This window comes from Pleurodeles waltl, chromosome 6 (genome assembly GCF_031143425.1).
Source record: "Pleurodeles waltl isolate 20211129_DDA chromosome 6, aPleWal1.hap1.20221129, whole genome shotgun sequence".
Classification (NCBI taxonomy): Eukaryota; Metazoa; Chordata; class Amphibia; order Caudata; family Salamandridae; genus Pleurodeles; species Pleurodeles waltl.
In genome coordinates, this window is record NC_090445.1 from 89,664,224 (window position 1) to 89,686,081 (window position 21,858).

General features: G+C 43.6%; 1 protein-coding gene across 4 annotated transcripts in view; it reads right to left on the reverse strand.

The window, feature by feature from the left end:
- The window catches only part of TEKTL1 (tektin like 1), a 232,388-nt gene that overhangs the window by 49,340 nt on the left and 161,190 nt on the right, over positions 1–21,858 (reverse strand). For all 4 annotated transcript variants that reach the window (XM_069237411.1, XM_069237410.1, XM_069237409.1 and 1 more), the window contains 2 exons: positions 8,307–8,935; positions 3,977–4,081 (listed from right to left, as the gene is read on the reverse strand). In XM_069237411.1, coding sequence (XP_069093512.1) covers positions 3,977–4,081; positions 8,307–8,897 — 696 coding nt within the window. In that variant the 5' untranslated portion in view covers positions 8,898–8,935. The remainder of the gene's footprint in view (positions 1–3,976; positions 4,082–8,306; positions 8,936–21,858) is intronic.

The following is a 21,858-nucleotide window of genomic DNA, read 5'->3' on the forward strand; positions in this document are numbered from 1 at the left end:
CCTTGGCGGGCGGCCGAGGCCGCCCGCCAAGGTCCCGCCGACAAATGACCGCACCGCGGTCAAAAGACCGCGGCGGCCATTCATACATTTCCGCTGGGCCGGCGGGCGCTCTCCAAAAGAGAGCCCGCCGGCCCGGCGGAAATGCCCCTGCAACGAGGATGCCGGCTCCGAATGGAGCCGGCGGAGTTGCAGGGGTGCGACGGGTGCAGTGGCACCCGTCGCGTATTTCAGTGTCTGCATTGCAGACACTGAAATACTTTGTGGGGCCCTCTTACGGGGGCCCCTGCAGTGCCCATGCCATTGGCATGGGCACTGCAGGGGCCCCCAGGGGCCCCGCGGCACCCCCTACCGCCATCCTGTTCCTGGCGGGAGACCCGCCAGGAACAGGATGGCGGTAGGGGGTGTCAGAATCCCCATGGCGGCGGAGCGCGCTCCGCCGCCATGGAGGATTCTGCAGGGCAGCGGGAAACCGGCGGGAGACCGCCGGTTTCCCGCATCTGACCGCGGCCGAACCGCCGCGGTCAGAATGCCCTGCGGGGCACCGCCGGTCTGTCGGCGGTGCTCCCGCCGACCCTGGCCCCGGCGGTCAGAGACCGCCGGGGTCAGAATGACCCCCACAATCTAAAAACCAACTTCATTCAAAGATGTATCTTTAAATTGTGAGCTCAGAGACCCCAAACTCCACATGTCTATCTGCTCCCAAAGGAAATCTGCGCTTTAATAATATTTAAAGGCAGCCCCCATGTTAACCTGTGAGAAAGATAGGCCTTGCAAAGTGAAAAACAAATTTGGCAGTATTTCACTGTTAGGACATGTAAGAGACATAAGTACATGTTCCACCTTTAACATACACTGCACCCTGCCCATGAGACTACCTAGGGTTTACCTTAGGGGTGCCTTACATGTATAAAAAGGGAAGGTTTAGGCCTGGCAAGTGGGTACACTTGCCAAGTCGAATTGGCAGTTTAACACTGCACACACAGACACTGCAGTGGCAGGTCTGAGCCATGTTTACAGAGCTACTAACGTGGGTGGCACAACCAGTGCTGCAGGCCCACTAGTAGCATTGATTTACAGGCCCTGGGCACCTCTAGTGCACTGTACTAGGGACTTACTAGTAAATCAAATATGTCAATCATGGAAAGCCAATTACACATACATTTTACATAGGAGCACTTGCACTTTAGCACTGGATAGCAGTGGTAAAGTGCCCAGAGTATCAAAAACAGCAAAAACAGAGTCCAGCACACATCAACAACCTAGGAAACAGAGGCAAAAAGTTAGGGGAGACAACGCCAAGGGTGCCAAGTCTAACGGAGACCATGATGGACGGTAGTGTGACAGATTCAGACTACTACTGTTTCATAGCCAGGTAATGTTGAAATTGCAAGGCCACAGTTTTCTCTTTCGTATCTATTATAAGCCCCAGTTTCATAAAATGCCTGTAAACCACTTAGGTTACAGCAGTGGTTCTTAACCTTTTGACTTCTCTGGACCCCCTCTTACTCATTCCTGGAGTCTGGGGACCCCCCACTGAGTCATTATTGGAATCTGGTAAGCTCCACTGAGTCATTATTGGAATCCAGGGACCCCAGCATAAGCAGGTTTGATGACTTGAACGCAAAACAATACACAAAAATACAGAAACAAATATTCATCAAACAAACACACAAATGATGAAATATGTTATTTAATTAAAAAACAAATGTGAAAAAATCTAAATTTAAAATTTAATGGGAAGGTTGGAGCTTTTCTAAATTCAGTTGTGGCCACCCCTCATCCATGCTATATTCTGTTTGATGCGCTTGCACCGCTACCATAAATCATCTGAGGATATTAACTTAATTTGAAACCTCCAATTTCAAATTCTGCCACATTAAAAGGGAGTTTTAAAAATGTAAATTTTACATTTTCCTTCCCTATGTATGTACACTTTAGTGATCTGTTAATATCAGTTAAATTTCTAAGCAGCCACGGATCCTCTGAGTAGGCGTCGCACCCCCTTAGGGGTCCCTGAACCACAGGTTAACGACCACTGAGTTATAGTCTTGTGCTCTTGGTAATTTGCTCGATCCAACTTCTCTTAGATGCCTACACGACAGGCACACATCCATTTGCCACCCTTGTAATAAGACTTAATTTCCCACAGCTTTATTTTGAAAGATTTTCTGGCAAATGCTCTCATTATCTTATAGAAGACATTGATGAAATGAGAAAACCCCAAATGTAGAAAATATTTTACAGCAATAACAGCTTACTAATCTGAACACCAGATTTAAGTGTATGAAGTTTAGATGCTCTAATTCACCTTTGCTTACTTTATAAGGCTTGTGGAAATTCTTAGTTTTAAACTAGCCATGTTTAAGACAAGGTTGCCTTTGAACTCTGCATTCGGTATATTGACTGGCATGTGATGAGTGCCTTAGCTTTGATGAATGAGAGCTTGATAGATCTTTTTGCAGTAAGTAACAGTAGTTTAGTTTAAGATCCATTCATGTTCACAGTGTTCTTGCTTCCCAAGATTTCATGGCATACTGTGGGAGTTTTAGGGCTAAATACTTGTGATTGTTATAGTTTTGTAGGACGTATTAAATGTCATCAGCACATAAGTGCTAATGGCTATGATCATCCCTTATCTTCAGGGTTGCAGATTAATGAGCAGCCATGACAGCAGGGCATTACTTAAGGAATCCATACAAGACTATTTGAACTAGACAAGAAGAGGCACAGTTCAATTTGCTAACATCATCCAAAAAAAGAAGGACTTAAGATGTTGTTAGCAATTCTTGCTATATCTAGGAGGTGATAAATCATGATCTCTTGCACTTTTGTGTAGAAAGCTATTCTGAGGTCTAACATTACTAACCTGCATTTACAGCTTTGAATGTGTTTTATTATTGTGACATGCCTTCGACAGATACTGCCTGTACTGGGTCACGGCAGCCAATAATTTGCAGGCACCTGGACAGGCAAACAAATGATCATTGATGCAGTGGAGAGTTCATCAATTAACCAGCAGGTACTAATAAGTGTGGGATCAAGTGTGGATTTCTTGTTCAGACAGCATTAGGATGACTTGCTGGAGAGTGGCTAGAATTGTTCTTTCAAGGAGATGAGCTTTTGATGGTGCTAATACGTACCTGCACTCTTTAGGGATTTGGAAGGATGAGATCATGCTTGCTGGGGTGCTGGCATATTGACCTATTAAATGTCCATGGTGGTGATTTGGCATCCAGTTGACAAAATGGGAATGTTGCTGGTTTGCTTTCTGGGGGCTTTGTTTTGGTAATGTTTTGAATCATTTGCTTCAATGTCATTGAAGAGATTTGGGATTTTGTTGATAAAGATGGTTCATTGTTTGCTGTCATGTTGTTGAGATTCATCGGCTGCTGGGCGTAGACAGGTGATGTTTAGACACGTGGGGTTTACACCAGTGATGTTCAGAGCTTGTCCTTAATAATTCAGAGGGCGCATGAGTGGTCTTGGTGAGTACAGGAGCAAATATATATATTTTATACAGACAACAGCCTTGGGGGTAGTCTGAGGAGGTATTCTTATACTACTGGAGGAGTGGTTGATGACCATCCCCAGTTTTCAATATTTTCTGCTTCGGGATTCTGAGAGGGTTGCTGTTATGGTAACTGCTTGGTGCAAGCTAGTAGAAGGTCACAATATGTACAGATCAATTAATGGAGTTGTTAGGGGATTGTGGTTTTCTTGAAAAGTGCTGTGTGACCCTGCCAAAATATGTTTTGAGAGTGTGGTTTTGGAATCTGTTACCATGGTAACACTGTTTCCTATGAGGTTAACCTTCATCAGCTGTCTGTGAGGCTTACTTTCATCACTGCTTCCTGTAAGCAGGGACTTCATCGCTGCATCTTAAGAGTATTACCTTTATCAACAACATCTTATGAGAATTATCTTCTTCACTGCATCCTGCTTACCATTATTAATGCTTCTTCTCAGTGAGATTTACCTGCATCTGTTCTTGTAATAGCAGCAGTTCCTTCTCCAGTTTAGTCTTCAGGATTAAAAGCTGACCTCTCTCCGAGCTCATGAGGCAGTCGGCTTTATCCGGCACCTTCAGAAAACAGAGAACAGTAAGAGATATTCCTGAAGATCCTCTAAATTAACCATACGTGATGAGCAGATATTCATACAATAACAAACATCAGAAATTCCCTAGACAGTCTTGAATAATGAGAGGTGCACCTTAATGCCTCAGTGGGCCTCCTCGCCCTCCCACAGTTGGTGCACACCACCTAAGAACCACATGTTACAGGGACAATCATATAACCCTTTGAATGATTGAAATCCTTCTTGTCTGACCATAATCAAAGATAAAGACCAGGTTTTCTGTCCTCCTAGCCAGCCCCCACCCCCACGGGTCGTCCCTCTCTTCTTCAACATACACACCTATCACAAATATCCTTAAATCTCAGCACTTCTACTCCTATGCTGGAGAGGTCACAGTCATACCCAAACGACTAGATGCAAAGGAGCCCTAGATGGGACAATATTGTTAAAATTCAATGTGGCTCATTCTCAAAGGTAAATTTACACTTGTAAAGTTACTAATTTGTAAAATCTGCTTTTAGGTGCAAATATACACTTTTGTGCTATTCACCATTTCGTAGTATAGATTTAACCTACATTTTTTACACATTTACACATAGAGGTAGATTTCTGCCACAGTGGTGATCTTCCTTTGACAAAGTGTAGGGAAAACTATTAAAGTTTATTCTTCTCTTATTCTTTAAAAATATTTTAAAAAAATGAATATAACATAATGTAAAATATTTATTATTGACATAGAAATATTACAATAAAATGCTATGACACATTAACTCATTATATTAAATAAGCATTTAATAATTAATTTAAATATTGTGATGTCATTTAGAAATAATATTTCTAAATTATTTAGTATAGATTACATTTGTTAAAGGTTATGAGTGGAATTAATTTAAATATCTTTAATTTCTTCTTAAATGCCCATTATTACATTTTAAAATGAGAAACAGTTTTTAATTATGTAATAATATATCACAATTAATCATTAAACAAAATATGTATATATTTTAAAAGTCGATTTAATTTAATTCATTAACTCTGTTTTCTATAGGGCGTTATTTTAAGTACTCGGTTCTCTTATTTTTTATGGGACTGTGTATCAGTACCTGTGAGCTATCATGTGTGGTGCTTGACTTACTCCAAGGCTGTGATGAAGGACATTTGCTGACGTATTGTCACCTTTAAAACTGAAGTAACATTAGAAGTAAAGATCGTGAGCAGCCTATACCTCCAAACATCACTTTCCTAAACTCCTCCCATTTTGTAGCAGATATTTCCCATTTTCTTATCCCCCAGTCCCTCTCACATTTACAACTAAGTAGTAAATTTAGTTGTGCGAGTATCACCCCATAGAAAAGATAGAAGAAGCTGAAGTGATCACCACCAGTGTGAATTGTATTTTATAGTAAGTAAATAATAGTACTATACTACTACTTTAAAGAAGTACTTTAAAATGGTACTACTTTAGTGCTAGTTTAGGCACTACAAAATGCAGTTTGTGAATCAGGCAAAATGCATTTCAAAATTAAATACTAGTGGTGATTCGCCCCTCCATCACTTCTCATGTCAACTCCTCTACCCCAAAATTAACCATGTGGTTTCATTTGTTCATGTGGACGTGACAGCCTGCATGCTGCTGCTCTTGGTGTTGTTCTGCTTCACAGATCCTAGAGTCTGGTCGACTTGGGTAATATATGTAGCTACTACTCTGCTGTTTCTCATACAACCTACTGCAGAGATATTGCATAAAAACACCTTGCGCAATTTACTTTCAAGGCCCCTGAAAAAAGCCTCATAGATATAGACTGAAGCCAACAACAGATCTTAACTGGAAACATTACTACAATCTATCTTCTATTGTTGTGTAGCCATTTTATTTATAGCTCCATGCATGTTATTTTAACACACTAGGCCGCTGTGCACTTTAACCTAGATATATTTTATTCAGCTTCGTCTTATTATTGTTACAATAACCATTTTTATGGTCTTGTTTTATTTCCGTCTATCTAACTGTTTTTGCCTAGGCCAGCACTCTGTTCTCAAAAAGACATTCTTGATCACTCTGTGCTTCTTCCAAGGCTACAGCACGGTACATTGCCGGTGAACGTGGTAGAAGTTTAGTCTCCAACATTCGTAGAAAATACACATCCTTATGTAGGGATACTTTCTCAGAATATCAGCTGTGTTGTTATAAAAACACTTCCTTGTCCCTTACACATTAGAGGTAGATTCCAGCCAGGGAACCACAACTGTATGCTTCGCTACAGATGCTAATGCAGACCGCAGGCCTTTGCTCAGGTATGGGGGTTGATGTCTTCCCAGGGTAACCTGAAGGGCAGAATTAGAGCTTCACATGCTGTGCTCAATCATAACCTAGGTAGGAATTAGTCCATCGATTATAGTGCCAGTATGATAGCGTTGTTTTTATGCTTCACTCTTTTCGTCACAATTTTAATACTGTCATGTTGTGTCGTCCTGGTTATTGCAGTTCACGCTTTGCTATCTAAGATGCAGTCGTTTTATTAAACTCATTATTGAAACATATACTACTTCTGTTCGCCATTTATATATGAGACTGAATTGTAAATTAGAGAAATGGATGAGACCTGAGTGATCATGACTTCCCTGAGAAGCCAAGTATGTCATGCGCTCTGCTGCCCAATCATCACTATCCTTTGGTGGGGATCAGGCGCTGCTAGTTAGCCGGAGCAAAACCCGGATTGTAGCGAAAGGTGTCACCGCAGTGGGTTAGACTTAGTCTCCCACACCGCGGGAGATTCTGCCACTCAAAATCCAGTAGTCTCATTAGAATAATGACAGCCTACGCGACATGGCACCGCCAACGTTCGGTCGGGCTCTAATTTTCAGGTCCTCCAGAGTATCTCTGTCTCATTATATATAATGACGGCTCAATACCGTATATGGAGACGTCCGTGGTACTGAGGATTTCCACCCCAGATACGTAGGCTATCCTATTTGCAGCTGGAGGTTGTTCAAGCTTGAACTTTAAAAGGAAAACCCGATTTGGTGTGCCTTCTCTGAACTTATAGTCTGGCTATAACGGCAAAACTCCTAAAAAAAAACCTGCCCCTGATAACAACAGAACACCCTCACTTGGATTATGGCCTCTATTCAACCCGTAAACATACTTCGTCCAACCACCACCTAGAAGCTTAAAATGCAGCAGTGTGTTGTATATTCAGATTTTCAAAATTATAACATGATAGGGTGAACACCTCACTCCAAGTCATTACAGAACGTTATACTTACATATCATGAATTTCAGGTGTGTAAGTCTAATTAGGGTGATGGCAGTAAACAATGCTACACCCAGAAGGCATTAGGCTCTCACACAAAGGTCCAGGACTGCAAACAGTTTCCGTGATTACTTGGAGGAGGTCGTCACCCTGCTATGAGACCATACAAATGGTAGAAATGCTCTATAAAAATGCTGATAGCATATCATACAATGTCGGGCTAACGAAGCACCAGTCTATACTTTTCCAGATTAGAAGCCTTTATTGGCCTCACACCTAGGACAGATTCTTTTGAAAGCTTCAGTGCCTCATATAAATGCACCAAAAGCCTCTGCACTCACAAGCCTCGAGCATCAGACCACAGGCTACCAGCCCTCTCTTCCCCTCCTTTCAACACAAGCAAACCTCCAGGCTGTCAGAGACATGTGCAATAGCAGAGAAGAAAGCTTCACTGCCACAGTCCCTGCCTCTTCAGTAGCCTCCCCGTTGACACTAGCAATGCTCCTAACCTCAAGCTCATCAGACAAAATAATAAACCCACTTTGATCCCTTGTGTTCACTGTCCCTAGCACTACTCTCCTTCAACTGCAATGGTGCCCTCCCTGAGCAGTGGTATCTATGACATGCTGGTCCTTGTATTCTCAGCCTTCTACATTAAGGCCACTGGACCTTAATAGCTTCTCTCTGAAATGCCCATACAGTGGGGTTTAAAGTGGCCCTTATAACAAGCCACTCATTGACCGCACCTCAACTGCCTGTGCTTCCAACATTTCAGGCTGTCATAATACTTTGCACAACAAGGAAAATTCAACTTCTATCACTTCTTTGCACTGCTGTATCCTTCCTATTCTCAATAGCCAATTAAGCTATGCAATGTGCAGAGCACAGAAACAAAATAAACATAACAAATAAGTGAAGTGACCCCGGATTGCTAGCTTTCACTAGAAGCCCCTGACTTCAATCGCCCCTTTTCACCTTCTCACACTCTGGCCGGAAGCTCCTGATAGTCACGCTCTGCTTGTTGACCAACATGTCCTTGCGGATGTTGGCGTGAGCTTGGTCCAGCGTCTCCTTGGCCTTCACCAGCCTCATCAACTCATTGTTGGTCTCTATGTAGACTTCCTGTAGATGGGCCACCACCTCCCGTGTGTCTTTGGCATAGGCTTGGATGAAGGTGTTGTTCTGCATGATGGTGAAGTCGCGGAAGAAGGGCAGGGGCAGTTTGGTAAGCCATGGTGGTACTTGGATGCACTTGCTCCAATCCGCACTGCAGGGTGCCTCCTTGGCCTTTTCTTTTGGAGTTTTTCTGGTATCCAGAGCACAGATGCCCTCCAGTGGCTTCTTTTCAGGAGGCAACACAGCAGGGCCAGACTCCTCCTTTGGGGGGCACGGAAGCTCTTCGGGATGGCTTGTCCAGGGGTAGGACTTGTGCCAAGGTGCTGACTTTGCTCTCCCCGTTTTCTCACTAAGCTCACGGGCCATCCTTACGATGTCTAAGGTGGCCTCTCGCCAGCATTCTGAACCAACAGGCCCGGGGCCAGTGCATGATGGGAGTATCAGAACCATGGTGAACCTTCGAAGAGGGCCTCAAGCAACAAAGGATGCTGTATGAAAACAAAAAAAACGAGATGTCAAGAGGGGGGTAAAGAAGGATGCACACAATGTAGAGGTGCAAAGAGAGCTGCAAAAATAATGGTATACAAGAGAGTGAAACGAAGAAAGAGAAGTAACTACAGATACAAACACCTAAAGAGGGGAACAGGGAGGTACTGAGAGGTACACTGATGAAAGAGAGGTAAAACATGCACTGGGGAGTGTAAAGGGTGTAGATTGAAGTGAAGTAGCACAAAAAAGTAAGAAGAAAATGGCAGCGAGAGAAAGGAGAAAAACTAAAAGATGCATAGTGGAAGGAGGTAAAGTATTATGGAAATAAATTATGAGGGAGGGGGTACAGGGATAAAGGGAACCGTAGTTGACAGTGAGGCAATGACACACATATTGAAAGGAAAGAAAGTGAGACGCTGACAGGTAAACACAGAAATCTACTACTAAACCAGGATCTACTGGTAGAGTAGTACCCCCCAACTTCAGTGAGGCCAACACCTCATGCAAGGCTACTGCTAAGTAGCCAATGACTGTGAGGTCAACAACTACTGCTTGCTTACTGCTAATCTGCTAAAACGTACATGACCAAACCTTAGTAGCAGTCCACTGCTATTGAGCCAAGTACAGCAATGGGATCTTCCCATGCAGCCAATGAAAAAGAGTGGGGCATGAATGTAGAGCAGGCAACAATGCCCGCCATTTAATATGTCTGATTATTTAGCCTCTCTTCATTTCCACAAAGGTCATAAAAGCCTACTATCCTTCCAGAAGCTATGCTCTTAATAGTAGCAGTTCCACAGTGGATTGAGTCACAGAAAAGGGGAACTAAGGTCTGCAATGAGGAATTAAGATTACTGCTAAATCACTCAGCATTGCCGTTTTCCCATTCATCTTCTTCACATAGAATGTGCCAAATATTCACCTGATGCCCCTTGAAAATCAACCAGGAATTGTGCATCTCTTATCTGTGTGGGAGCTCAAGTTTCAAAACAATCGCCGGCAACTGGTTGATGAACCATTTCCAAAACAGCCATATATACAGGCCAGTATATCAGAAAAACAATACTCTAAACCCATAGAAAAAATGTAATCAACAGGCAATCAAACACTCCCCAAATCCCTCTCCACCCTGCATGCATCCTTGTGGACCACCAATCATACAGGGATGCTTGTCAGACCAGATGGGACCAAGTCTCATTGTAGAGAAAAAAAGGAAAAATGTCACAGCAAACATCACAAGATCTGGATTGGTGTGGATTGGATGGGTGTGGAATGGACTGTGGTGGATTGGAGTGGAGTAAATTGGATTGGAGTGGGGCGGATTAGAGTTAAGCAGAATGGAGTGTGGCACATTTTTTTCAATTGGAGTGGGGTAGACTGGAGTGAGGTGGATTAGAGTGAGGCAGACTGGAGTAGGGCAGATTGTTTTGGATTAGAGTGGGGTGGATTAGAGTGGGGCAGATTGTAGCGGGGCAGATTGTTTTGGACTGGAGTGGGGCGGACTGAAGTAGGGTGGTTTGGAGTGGGGCAGATTTTTTGGGATTGGAGTGGAGCAGATAATTTTGGATCGGAGTGGGGCAGAATGGAGTGAGGCAGGGTGTTTTGGATTGGAGTGGGGCAGATAGTTTTGGATTGAAGTGGGACAGATTGTTTTGGATTGAAGTGAGGCAGAGTGCTTTAGATTGGAGAGGGCAGATTGTTTTGGATTGAAGTGGGTAGACTGGAATAGAGCAGATTGTTTTGGAGTGGGGCAGATTGTTTTGGATTAGAGTGGGGTGGATTGGATTGAGTGGGTTGGGGTGGACTGGTGTGGGGCGAAGTTGGGTGGATTGGCGTGGATTGCAGTGTGGTCGACTGGGGTGTACTGCACAATTATGTGTTAAACCATTGTTTCAGAAACTACACATAAGAAAGAAACAATGCCGGTTTGCAATATTATAAAGAAGATAATCCTTATCTTTTTAGAACAGCGCCCACAAGCAAAAACAAATGAAAACACAAGTGTAAAGTGAGAAAAGATGACTTGGCAAAATAAAAGAAAGTTAACTATAGAAAATAAAACTTTGCAAATTTTTTTGCCCTGCTGGGTATATTTTTGCCAGTCACACACCTTCTGTTTAGATGGCACTAAAGGTTAAAAAGGAACGAAATAGTACCTCAGTCACGTAGGGAGCAGTGAACGGGCACTGATTAAGTTGAATCAATTAGTGCTTGGCTCCTGCTCCACAGAGAGGAACGAAAATTATGCTAGGCCTGCCATGATGAATTAAGAGGCTGTAAAGAAGAGTGCCACACAAGCAAGTAAATGGCAATCAGCGGTGGGCTCTAAGCCCTTTTTGTTTACAACAGTGTCTCTCAAGAGAGACGCGTGTGCTAGACCATGCTCACGCAGATTCGACCGTAAAAACTTCTCAACATTACCTGAATAACCAGGTACATTCTACAGCATTTTATTTATTAGTATCTGGCTACCTTGCTAATGATTACAATATGCTTAGGCTTTCCTTGTTTCAGTGTTTATTTTTTGTGGATTTCAGTGGCGTTTTCTTAATGTTTTCAAAACCTTTTTAAATCATTCCTTATCAGTGTTTATTCAGCTTTTCCATTGTTTACAAAAAGTGCTATTTTTTGCAGTAAATGTTACAACGCACATAGTTTTATTTAATAGAGGAGTAATGTAGTGTCTTCCCATTAGCAGTGTGTCTAATGGACCTATATTAGTTAGACTGTTTAGGGCATAGAAAATCTGTGTATTGCAATCCGACTCACACCTACATCTCACTATCCTGTCACATCTCATTACTGCTCACATTCACTCTGTCAGGACTCTGTCTGAAATACCAGACTATTAATGGATTTGTAGGAGAGCTGCATTCACATGTTTTAATAATCAAATTCCTGAACACATTTGGGTGTGATTCACCTACTCCTTTCTGGATATTATGACATTGTAGGAGTAGTCAACCCTACCAACAGCATAGTAACTTGTGAAATCATTACAATTTGGTATCACATCAGCCTGATTTGAAGCTATGCATTCAAATGCACCTGAAACGTGATGCTTTAAGCATGTTCGCCATGCTCTTGTACACTCTTTGACTGACTACATTAAAGTGGAGCTTCTGTTGTGTGGACATTCATAGCTGCCAAGTGTCCCCATGACAAACGTCTTACTTTTTGTAGTCCTGATCTTTTATATACCACATTGTATTCTTAGCACTTGAACTGCTGCTGTTAACTTTGTAACAATTGGCTCATGAACCCCAGCAGTAAAGTGCAGTCGGGTAAGAAGCCAGGATAAGCTGAAGGTATCAAACATGGGGCACATTGTAGCTATGACTTTTGTTGGTAACTGGAAAGTCATGCGTCATATTTTCACCACTATCCAATGTGCATGATAACAGCAATCTTTTCACAGGTAACTCTCACCACACCTCATTCTTAATCCTCACAGAAATGTTGGGGGAACAAAAGAAAGAGATAGAAATATATATGGATAACTTAAATAGACGACCCCCGCATGTATATCTGAGGCTACACATGCATACTACACTGTGACATCAAGAGACTATGCTATATTGTATACCACTCCGTCTATCATTATGCTCAATTAAATATTGAAAAATAAGTCACTACACCATGCACTGAATGTTTAAAGCCTGAGGTGCTTGGCAGTTGACGTGCTAACAATACCGACTTCATAGATAACAGGTAGATAACGAGTCTGATGACTCAAAAGGTTTTACCCATTCTGTTTTTGTGGATAAATGTAATAGTACATATTTGCTAAGATTCACGTGACCCAGCGATTTCACCAATACGTGAAATAATTAAACATGGACAAAACACCAAATATGATTTTCATATTCCCAGACCCTCTCCATTGCATAAAATAAATAGACCAGACATAAAACATGCTTCTAAACCCTGCACCTTTGTTCCTTATTCCATGCACACAACAATGGAGGAAACAAAATGAAGAAGAAACAATATTTTAGAGCCATCCCTAAACAACAAAACTCAAGCAGAATAACCTTAGACCAGTCTTTGTTGCAAATACTTTGTATAACAAAGTTACATTGTGTTGACCACTCCGGGAAGAAATACAAATTGATCATGCTATCTCACTTTCCTTTCTTTGAATGGCATTTTAATTTGTTGTTGAGCTGGTGTTTATGAGTGTTTATATATTTAAAGTGTTGAAGACAGTTCTCTTTTGGTGGGGTTTAAGTGTACAACCTGGCTAAACCATGTTGAGAAAGCCAAAATCTCTTGCATAGGCAAGACCAATGCGCTTTGCCAGTGATTATTTACTTTGCAATTTGACATTTGGCATTAAATGTCATGCACTAATGGTGCCACCCTGTGCCTTCTGTGCATCTTGCAGGCGGAGGCATACATTCAATACAATAGCTAGATGTATTAGCTTAGCAAATGCTTTTAGGTCTTGCCTACAGACAACGCTTATCTTTCTGTTGTCAAGAGACCTTTTATTGACAAAACCAAAGCTTGCAGTGAGCTTAGAGCCTGCTTACTGCTCACCGTTGGTTGGTTTTGTTGTCACTCTCATTTGCTTGCTTCTTATTCAATAGTTTCCTTCCTCTCCTTGTGTTTGTCCCTCCTCTGGTCCACAGTTTATTTATCATCCTTTTGACTGGGTATCTTGCATCCTCACATTCAAGGAGCTAGTTTTTGCTTTTCCCTTCAGCACTTTCATGGGAGTGTATGTGTTTTCTTGCTTTCTCGTTAGTGTGTTGCATCTCCACTAAAATCTCTGCACCCCTTCTCAGCGCTCGCTGAGTTCCCATGGTGAGGTGTCTCATGGTGAAGTGATTTGTGTGTCAGACAAGCTGTTTTCATTTGGATCCTGGCTTCTACTGGGAGCCAAAACAGAGACTTTTGAAAGGGGTGATGTGGTTGAATCGCCTCTTTCCTTTTATTAATCTCACAGAATCACTGAGCATAGCCTTTACTGGTGCAATGTAAGCTTTTGGTATGGCCTCTAAGGTTGCAGATATAAAGTTTAATCTTGACACTTACAAGGATTGTATCATGATTTTAAAATATTGTGGCGGTTCAAACGTTTTCACCTTCTTGAGGAGACTGAGTTGGTTAAATGTACTTTGAGTAGATGAGCTTTTGTGAGCTTACATATTCAGGTTTCGAGATAAAGGGATTTTGTAGTTTCTCTTGAGATTGGAGCGTAGTGGAGGGCATCAAGGTGGGTCAATAATTCTTGTTTTGGGGAAGAGCAGTGAGGAGCGGAGAAGGGTGGGAATGCTGTTTTCATAGCATTCAGTTTGAGGTGATTATGTGCTACCCAGGCTTGGATTTTCCTATGAACATCATCACTGGAAAAAATGTTTCGGTACAGTTGTTGTCATCTGCATACATGTGGTAAGATAGGTTTCCATGTCTGAAGATGGTCGTTAGCGGTTCCATGTATAGACTGAAAAGTGTGGGAGATATGGTGGATCCTTGGGGTACTCCCATCTAGATCGGGTATAGATTTGATAATGAGGTTACCAATTTTATTTGTTGTGAGCGCTTGCAGAGAAGCAAGTTGAACCAAGTGAGAACATTGTCTGAGAGCCCTATTTTGTTTTCAAGTATCTCCATAAGACAGTCATGATTGACTGTGTTGAATACCGAGGATAGGTCCAGTAGGATGAGAAGACAGGATTCATTCTGGTCTATTTTTCTGAGTACATTCTTCAGTTCTGTACTGTTTGCTGTCTGAAATCAGATTAGAAGTCATCTAATAGATTGAATTGTTCAATATATTGACATAGTTGTTTGTGGACACATTTTTCCAGCAGTTTTGCACGAAAGGGGATGTTAGATACTGGGCAAACTTTATTTACATCTGTAGGATCAGCATCATGTTTCTTCAGGAGGGGTGTCACTTGAGCGACCTTCAAGCAGTCTGTGATGATGCCTTGTGTTAGTAATGCGTTTATGATTTTTGTCCAAACGGAGGAGACAAGTTGACTTAGATCCTTCATGATAGCAGCGAGTATATGATAATTGAAATGTAATGTTGGTTTCATAGACATGATGATCAAGTGAATCTCTTCATCGTGGAAGGATTTCAATTTGTTCCGTATTGCTCAATTTTTTGGTTTGGTGATGTTTGGTGGGCCTTGTGTATTGTTTGTGGCTGAGTTATCTACACAGAATTAGGCAGTGGGGTCTTTCTTGTTCTTCAGGCTCATACCTCTTCTTATTGCAGGGACTTGCAACTTAAATGCTCTCAGCAAAGGACAGCCAGATGATGTGGCTCAAAGGCTAATGCATCCTGTCCAGAGATCTGTGTTTGACCTCAATGTCCCAGATAGATTTAATTGTGGGACCGCTTGGACATGTATCATTCTGTGAGTGCTACTGAGCTGGGTAACAATAAACATCAATTATTTAGCCCCAGGGGAGAACGTGTGCTTTACAAATATATATGTGAAGATCTTCTACTAATGTCCTAGACTTTGTTGTGCTCTCAGAGGTTGCAGCAACATTTTGTACAGCGTGTGTCCAACTGGTACTGTACAGCTTTTTCCAAAGTCCAAATACTACCTATTGGTTCACAATCACACCAATAGAAAAACCAACTACTGCCAACTCGTCCAATTGGCTGACAGCAAATCTTTACAGTAGTACGCAGCCTGTTACTCGTCCTTGTTGGGGCACGATGGATTCCAGAAACAAATACTCCCCTTACAGAAGAGATCTACTCACAAACTGGGAAAATAACTTCAAGCAGCAGAATCTGACTGATTCCACAGATTATACTGCACACCCTCATCCTTACACGGACAAGGCATCAGACTTGAATCTGCCAAACATGACCTGTCAACTGAAGCAGGATTCTTAAATCTGGCATGGAAATGCCTGAAGATCCTGGAACTGTGGCTTAAAATGTTCTGCACACTTCAGAAAAATGTCTACACTTTCAACCCCCCTGCTCCTTTGTTACTACTAGGCTGGATGAAATCACTGCCATATGGCAAGTGGAAGGTTATAGTGCTGGCACTAGTACTAGCCAAACAGCAAGTAACACGGCATGAGGGACGAGGTATGGCTCCAATATGTAATACATTGCTGGCAGACCTGGTGCATTTTAATGAACAATCGGAACTCTATGGGGAACTACTCCTGCACACATCGCGCCCAAGGATATCTGGGGCCCTCTCCACCAATTACTGCTATGAGATGAAACCACAGTGCTGCAAAGTGAACTGTAACCAGAAACACCAGACATGTCAAATTACAAATAAATCTCATCGTGTGAGGAGAGGGGAGGTGCCTTGGTGGTGGGGCCTCGAGCCAAGAGTTACCTAAGAAGCGCCTTATCCTCCACCAGTCCCCCACCTCCCTCCCTAAAAACACAAGTCAACAAAGGGTCACTAGGGCTTTTGCCGATGTCCTGGGGTTTTCACACCACTTAACGGGCATCAGCTGCTTACAGTCTTCAAAGTCGCCTGGCCCACCCACTCCCCCACCGGCAGCAGCAGCTGTAAAACTTTTACAATTAAATTATAATAATGGGGTGGGCCATGGGCTATGACGAGCATGGAGCCATCTCGGGCTGGCCAAACAAACTTGCGCACTGTGCTTTCTCCAAACCGTGTGTGTTATCAGGTTGTAGAGAGCAAGTTCAGACTCTCACTCTGCCTCGGAGCACCCTGGCTTGACACTCTGGCCAATCTGAATGCTGCCAGCAGCATGACAGCAGCATTGGGATTGGCTGGGAGCCTGTGCCTGCAGCTGCAGTGGAGGCAGAGGAGCGGCGCGGTGGTAGAAGCGGGAAATCAGGTGTTTTTTTTTAAATTAATTTCCCCCGGCCACGCACCACCCCGCCCCTTCAACGCACTGTGAACAGCTCCTGCGGGTGACTTTGTGAAGGGAGCAGAATTAATGGGACACAGTGGCACCGTGTGAGTTGGTAGGTCTGCTATTGCTTGAGACTGGAGGGAAGTATGACCACCCATAACAGAAGTATAAGAGAGTACCCCACAAATTACAATGGACATGATTGCCACAAGTATGCAAAACTTAACAAGATAGTACTAATGTTTGGGTAGGCTTGCAAAGCGGATAATCGGCTTGTTTCTGTACACAAAATGCTTTACTCATAGAAAGACTGGTAACTGACAGTATATGTAACATGCTGGCATTAAAATGTACAAAACGATTATACTGAAAGTTATACCTGTAAGTTTATAATTAAAAAAATAAATAAAAAACATACTACCTACTGGCGTAAGGGGGCTCTATGCATCATAAACTGAGGGAACTGTAAGAACGTAAGGGCTAATCACATTAAGATGCCAAGCTCAAAAAGTATACCCCAAGTAACCAAAGAGGAGAGGCGATGTTACCCCTGGAATTGTGTGCCTTAGAAAACCAGGGAGCATTGTCTCTAGCCATGGCCTGACTGCAGAGGAAAGGATAGAGGAGAGGAAATTACAACTACAAATGGCAAAGGTAAACCTGGAAGCAGAGGAGAGGAACGCAGAAAGAGAGGCTGAGAGAACCTTGGCTGAAAATAAACTTTTGTTGGCTCATGAACTGAGTCTCAGGGAGCTGGATCTTAAGGCAAAGCAGTCTGAGTCCAGCAGTGATGGTGGCAGCATACATGCGGGGCCTGCTGGGGAAAGAAGGTTTGTATACCCATAAATGTAGTGCCAAGTTATGTGGTGGGAGATGACATTGATAAGTAGTTGGATGCTTATGAAGTTGCACTAAGGGCTCAAGGGGTTCCTGAAAAGCAATAGGGGACGGCCTTGTGGTGGTATGTACCAGTGGTGGGGAGGCATACACTTCTCACACTAGATCCAAGGGATCAAAATACATACGCACCCATGGGAACTGCTTTGATTGCCAAGTTTGGGCTGACACCTGAGAAGTACCATCAGAGGTTCAGGGACAGCACCAAACAGTCCACACAGAACTGGGTAGACTTTTTTGATTCTCTGGTAAGGCACTGAATGGATGGGTGAGGGGCAGCAAAGTAAATGATTACACAGGGTTATTTAATTTAATTCTGAGAGAGCATATGCTCAGTATTTGTCCTACAGAGTTGTGCCAGCACCTGGTTGACAGTAAGATGACTGATCCTAGAAAGCTTGCTGAGGAGGTGGACCTCTGGGTTAGCACCATAGTGTCCAAAAAGGTACCTGTGAGTGACCCCAAGAAGGGCGGTTGCGGTTCCCCCCAACAGAGTGAGGGGGGGTTAAAGATGACCCAGACAAGTCCCAGGGTAAGGGAGGAGGAAAGGGTTCCCATGCCCCATCTGAGAAACAGGGTGGTGGTTCTGGTGGGCGGTGGCCCAAAGAATCCCATTCCCAACCCTGCTGCTTTGAGTGTTCCCAGCAAGGACCGAGGATGGGGGACTCTGTCCGTCCAAAGAAATCACTCACTGGTGGGACATCTACAGGGGTGGCCAATGTGGCCTTAGGGGAAAGTAGTCCACAGGGGCAGGTCTTAGACCATGTCTTCATCTCCTTTAGTTGGGAGATAGACTCAGAGGGTAAGCTGGTGATCCCTGAGGGTGGAAGTCGTCACTTCCACTAGGTGGGAGTGAATGAGGTCCCAGTCACCGCTCTGAGGGACACAGGGTCTAGTCTTACCATGATGGTGGATAGACTAGTTTCACCAGAGCTGTACACCGGCCAGGTGTGTAGGGTGACTCCAGCCCATGGGGAGGATTTCTTCCGCCCATGGCCCTGGTATCCATGGAGTGGGGTGGGGAGGTGACCCAGAGGTGGGTCAAAGTAGATGGGAAGTCCATCAGAGTGTTGATTAGCCTACCCTGGCTTTAGGCTGGAAGGAGGATATGTTGGAAATGGCCTTTCTGCATGGTCACCCCCAAACATTTTGCCTTCCTCCCTCTCTTTTTCTGACCTCATTTTTGCTGGCTCTAGGGCTCTACGCACTTTACCACTGCTAATCAGTGCTAAAGTGCATATGCTCTCCCCTTAAAACATGGTGACATTGGCTCATACCCAATTGGCTTATTTAATTTACTTGTAAGTCCCTAGTCAAGTGCACTACATGTGCCCAGGGCCTGTCAATTAAATGCTACTAGTGGACTGCAGCACTGGTTGTGCCACCCACATAAGTAGCCCCTTAACCATGTCTCAGACCTGCCTCTGCAGTGCCTGTATGTGCAGTTTCCCTGCCACTTCGACTTGGCATTTAAAAGTACTTGCCAAGCTTTAAACTCCCCTTTTTCTACATATACGTCACCCCTAAGGTAGGCCCTAGGTAGCCCATAGGGAAGGGTGCTATGTAGGTAAAAGGCAGGACATGAACATGTGTGTTCTATATTTCCTGGTAGTGTAAAACTCCTAAATTCATTTTACACTGCTGTGAGACCTGCTCCTTTCATAGGATATTATTAGGGCTACCCTCATATACTGTTAGAGTGGTAGACCCTGATCTGAAAGGAGTAGCCGTTATATAGTATGGCCAGAATGGTGATACAAAATCCTGCTTAATGGTGAAGTGGGATTTTATATTACTATTTTAGAAATGCTACTTTTAGAATGCCTTTCAATCCACGTCTGGCTAGGTTTAGTTGACAGCTCCCTTGTGCATTCATTGAGACAACCCCAAACACAGGATGCTCAGTCACACTTGAACACATCTGCATATTGAATGGGTCTTCCTCGGCTGGGAGGGTGGTGGGCCTGACACTTATATGTCAAAGGACAGTAGTCTGGCCTCACACAAAGGACTGCCACACCCCCTACTGGGACACTGGCAGACAGGATGGAACTGAAAGGGGACCTTATGCACTTCTAAGCCACTCTTTGAAGTCTCCCCCACTTCAAAGGCACATTTGGGTATTTAAGCAGGGTCTCCGACCCTACCAGATTAGACACTTCTGAAGTAGACGCTTCTACTTCACAGACACTTCCTGGAGAAGAAACCTTGAACCAGAACCTGCAACCTGCCAAGAAGAACTGCCTGGCTGCCCAAAGGACTCATCTGGACAACTTTTCTGAGAAGGACTGCTGCCTTCCTGTTGCCATGCTGCCTTGCTGCTCTCTGGCTGTGCTGAGAACTGCTCTCCAAGGGCTTGGATGGAGCTTGTCTCTGGCTCCCCGAAGTCTCAGGACCAAAAATACTTCATTCCTGCAAAAGAACTCCTTGTGCGGCGAAAATCGATGCACAGCCTGCAAGAAACGACGCACAGCCTGCATCGCGGTGAGAAAATGATCACATGCCGAACCGGAAAGACGCAGCCCGACTTCGCAAGGAGAAGATCGATGCAGCGCAAGCGTTGCGACTGGAAATTCGACGCACGGCCCACTGGATCGACGCCAAGCCGGAACGATGCAGCCTGACTTCCTGAGAGGAATCGACGCAGTGCCTGCCGTGCGGCAGAAATTTCCACGCATTGCTCACCCGATTGATGCAGCCCCTGTGACTTTGTCCTGCACTACCAAGATTTCGACGCATCGTCCCCGGGGTGTCCAAAAACCCCGCAGCCCGAAGAGGATCCCAGTCTACGCTCCAGAAATCTACACAAAGCCTGCCCTGCATTAAAACTCAACTACGCATCGTCTGTGTGCTTTGGAAAATCGACGCACACCTTCCAGTTTTCAACGCAACTCCTCCTCTGCTGTCCTTTGTGGAGAATTTGAACGCAAACCAGGTACTTTGTGCTTGCAAGAGACAATTGTTGCTTTTTAGAGACTAAAGACACTTTATATCATTTTTACAGTGATATCTCAACATATACTTATTGAATCGTGATCGTTTTGACCTGCATCTTACCAGATAAATATGATATATTTTTCTAAACACTGTGGTGTATTTTTGTGGTGTTCTACTGTGTTATTGCATGACTTATTGCACAAATACTTTACACATTGTCTTCTAAGTTAAGCCTGACTGCTCAGTGCCAAGCTACCAGAGGGTGGGCACAGGATAATTTGGATTGTGTGTGACTTACCCTGACTAGAGTGAGGGTCCTTGCTTGGACATGGGGTTATCTGACTGCCAACCAAAAAAACCATTTCTAACACAGATCGAGCAAGTAAGTCCAAACATTAATAAAATTGCTTAAATTATGCACTGGGGCTAAATCCTGTAAAAAAACATTCATTATAATTGACCAGGTAGGCTGGTCTAAAGGAAGTCCTAAAATTCTAGTGTAACAATATAAGATTCACCACATGAAAGGTAGGAGTGTGCTCCAGGCTCTTTCAGTAAGAACCGGGAAAGGGTTGTCACCTGGCTTAGTTCTACCCACTCGCAGGAGGTTGGCTGCAGAGCAGTGGAGGATGCAGGTCATATGGCACCGCACAGGGATTTAAAGACAACACTTTGACCATACAGCTCATGTTGCAAGACTATATAAAAAGACATAAAAGCTTACCTGCTCAGACCCAGAATAAGCCTGTCAGCAGAGTTTTGTATAGTCTGAATTCTCAAAGGACTACCTATACTGAGGGAATCTAAAATGTAAAGACTTACAGTAGTCCAGAAGTGACAGAGTGATCTATCTTTTAATGACAGAAGGGAGAAATCCCACTCACTGTGTACTTTCTCCCCCTCTAATCGCTCCGTGGATATCATTGACCACTCAGAATCTCAAAACTAAAATATGAGAGAAAATGGCAGAAGAACTCGTCAACTACAAACCTCAAGGAATACAATCAAGCCCAGCGTACACTAATCATCGTCCTCAACACAGCAAAATCTGCATAATTTTAGATACTTATGATCTCATTCTGACCTCACCAAGACCACACCCAAAAAGGGAAGTGTGCACCATCAACACCCTGCTCTCTCGCACACCTACTGTTGGACCTGACCGTCTCTGCAGGGTCACCCCCAAACTTTTTGCCTATTACCCAAAGCTTTTTGCTGAAACGTTTTGTTGGCATTGGGACTCTGTGCACTTTACCACTGC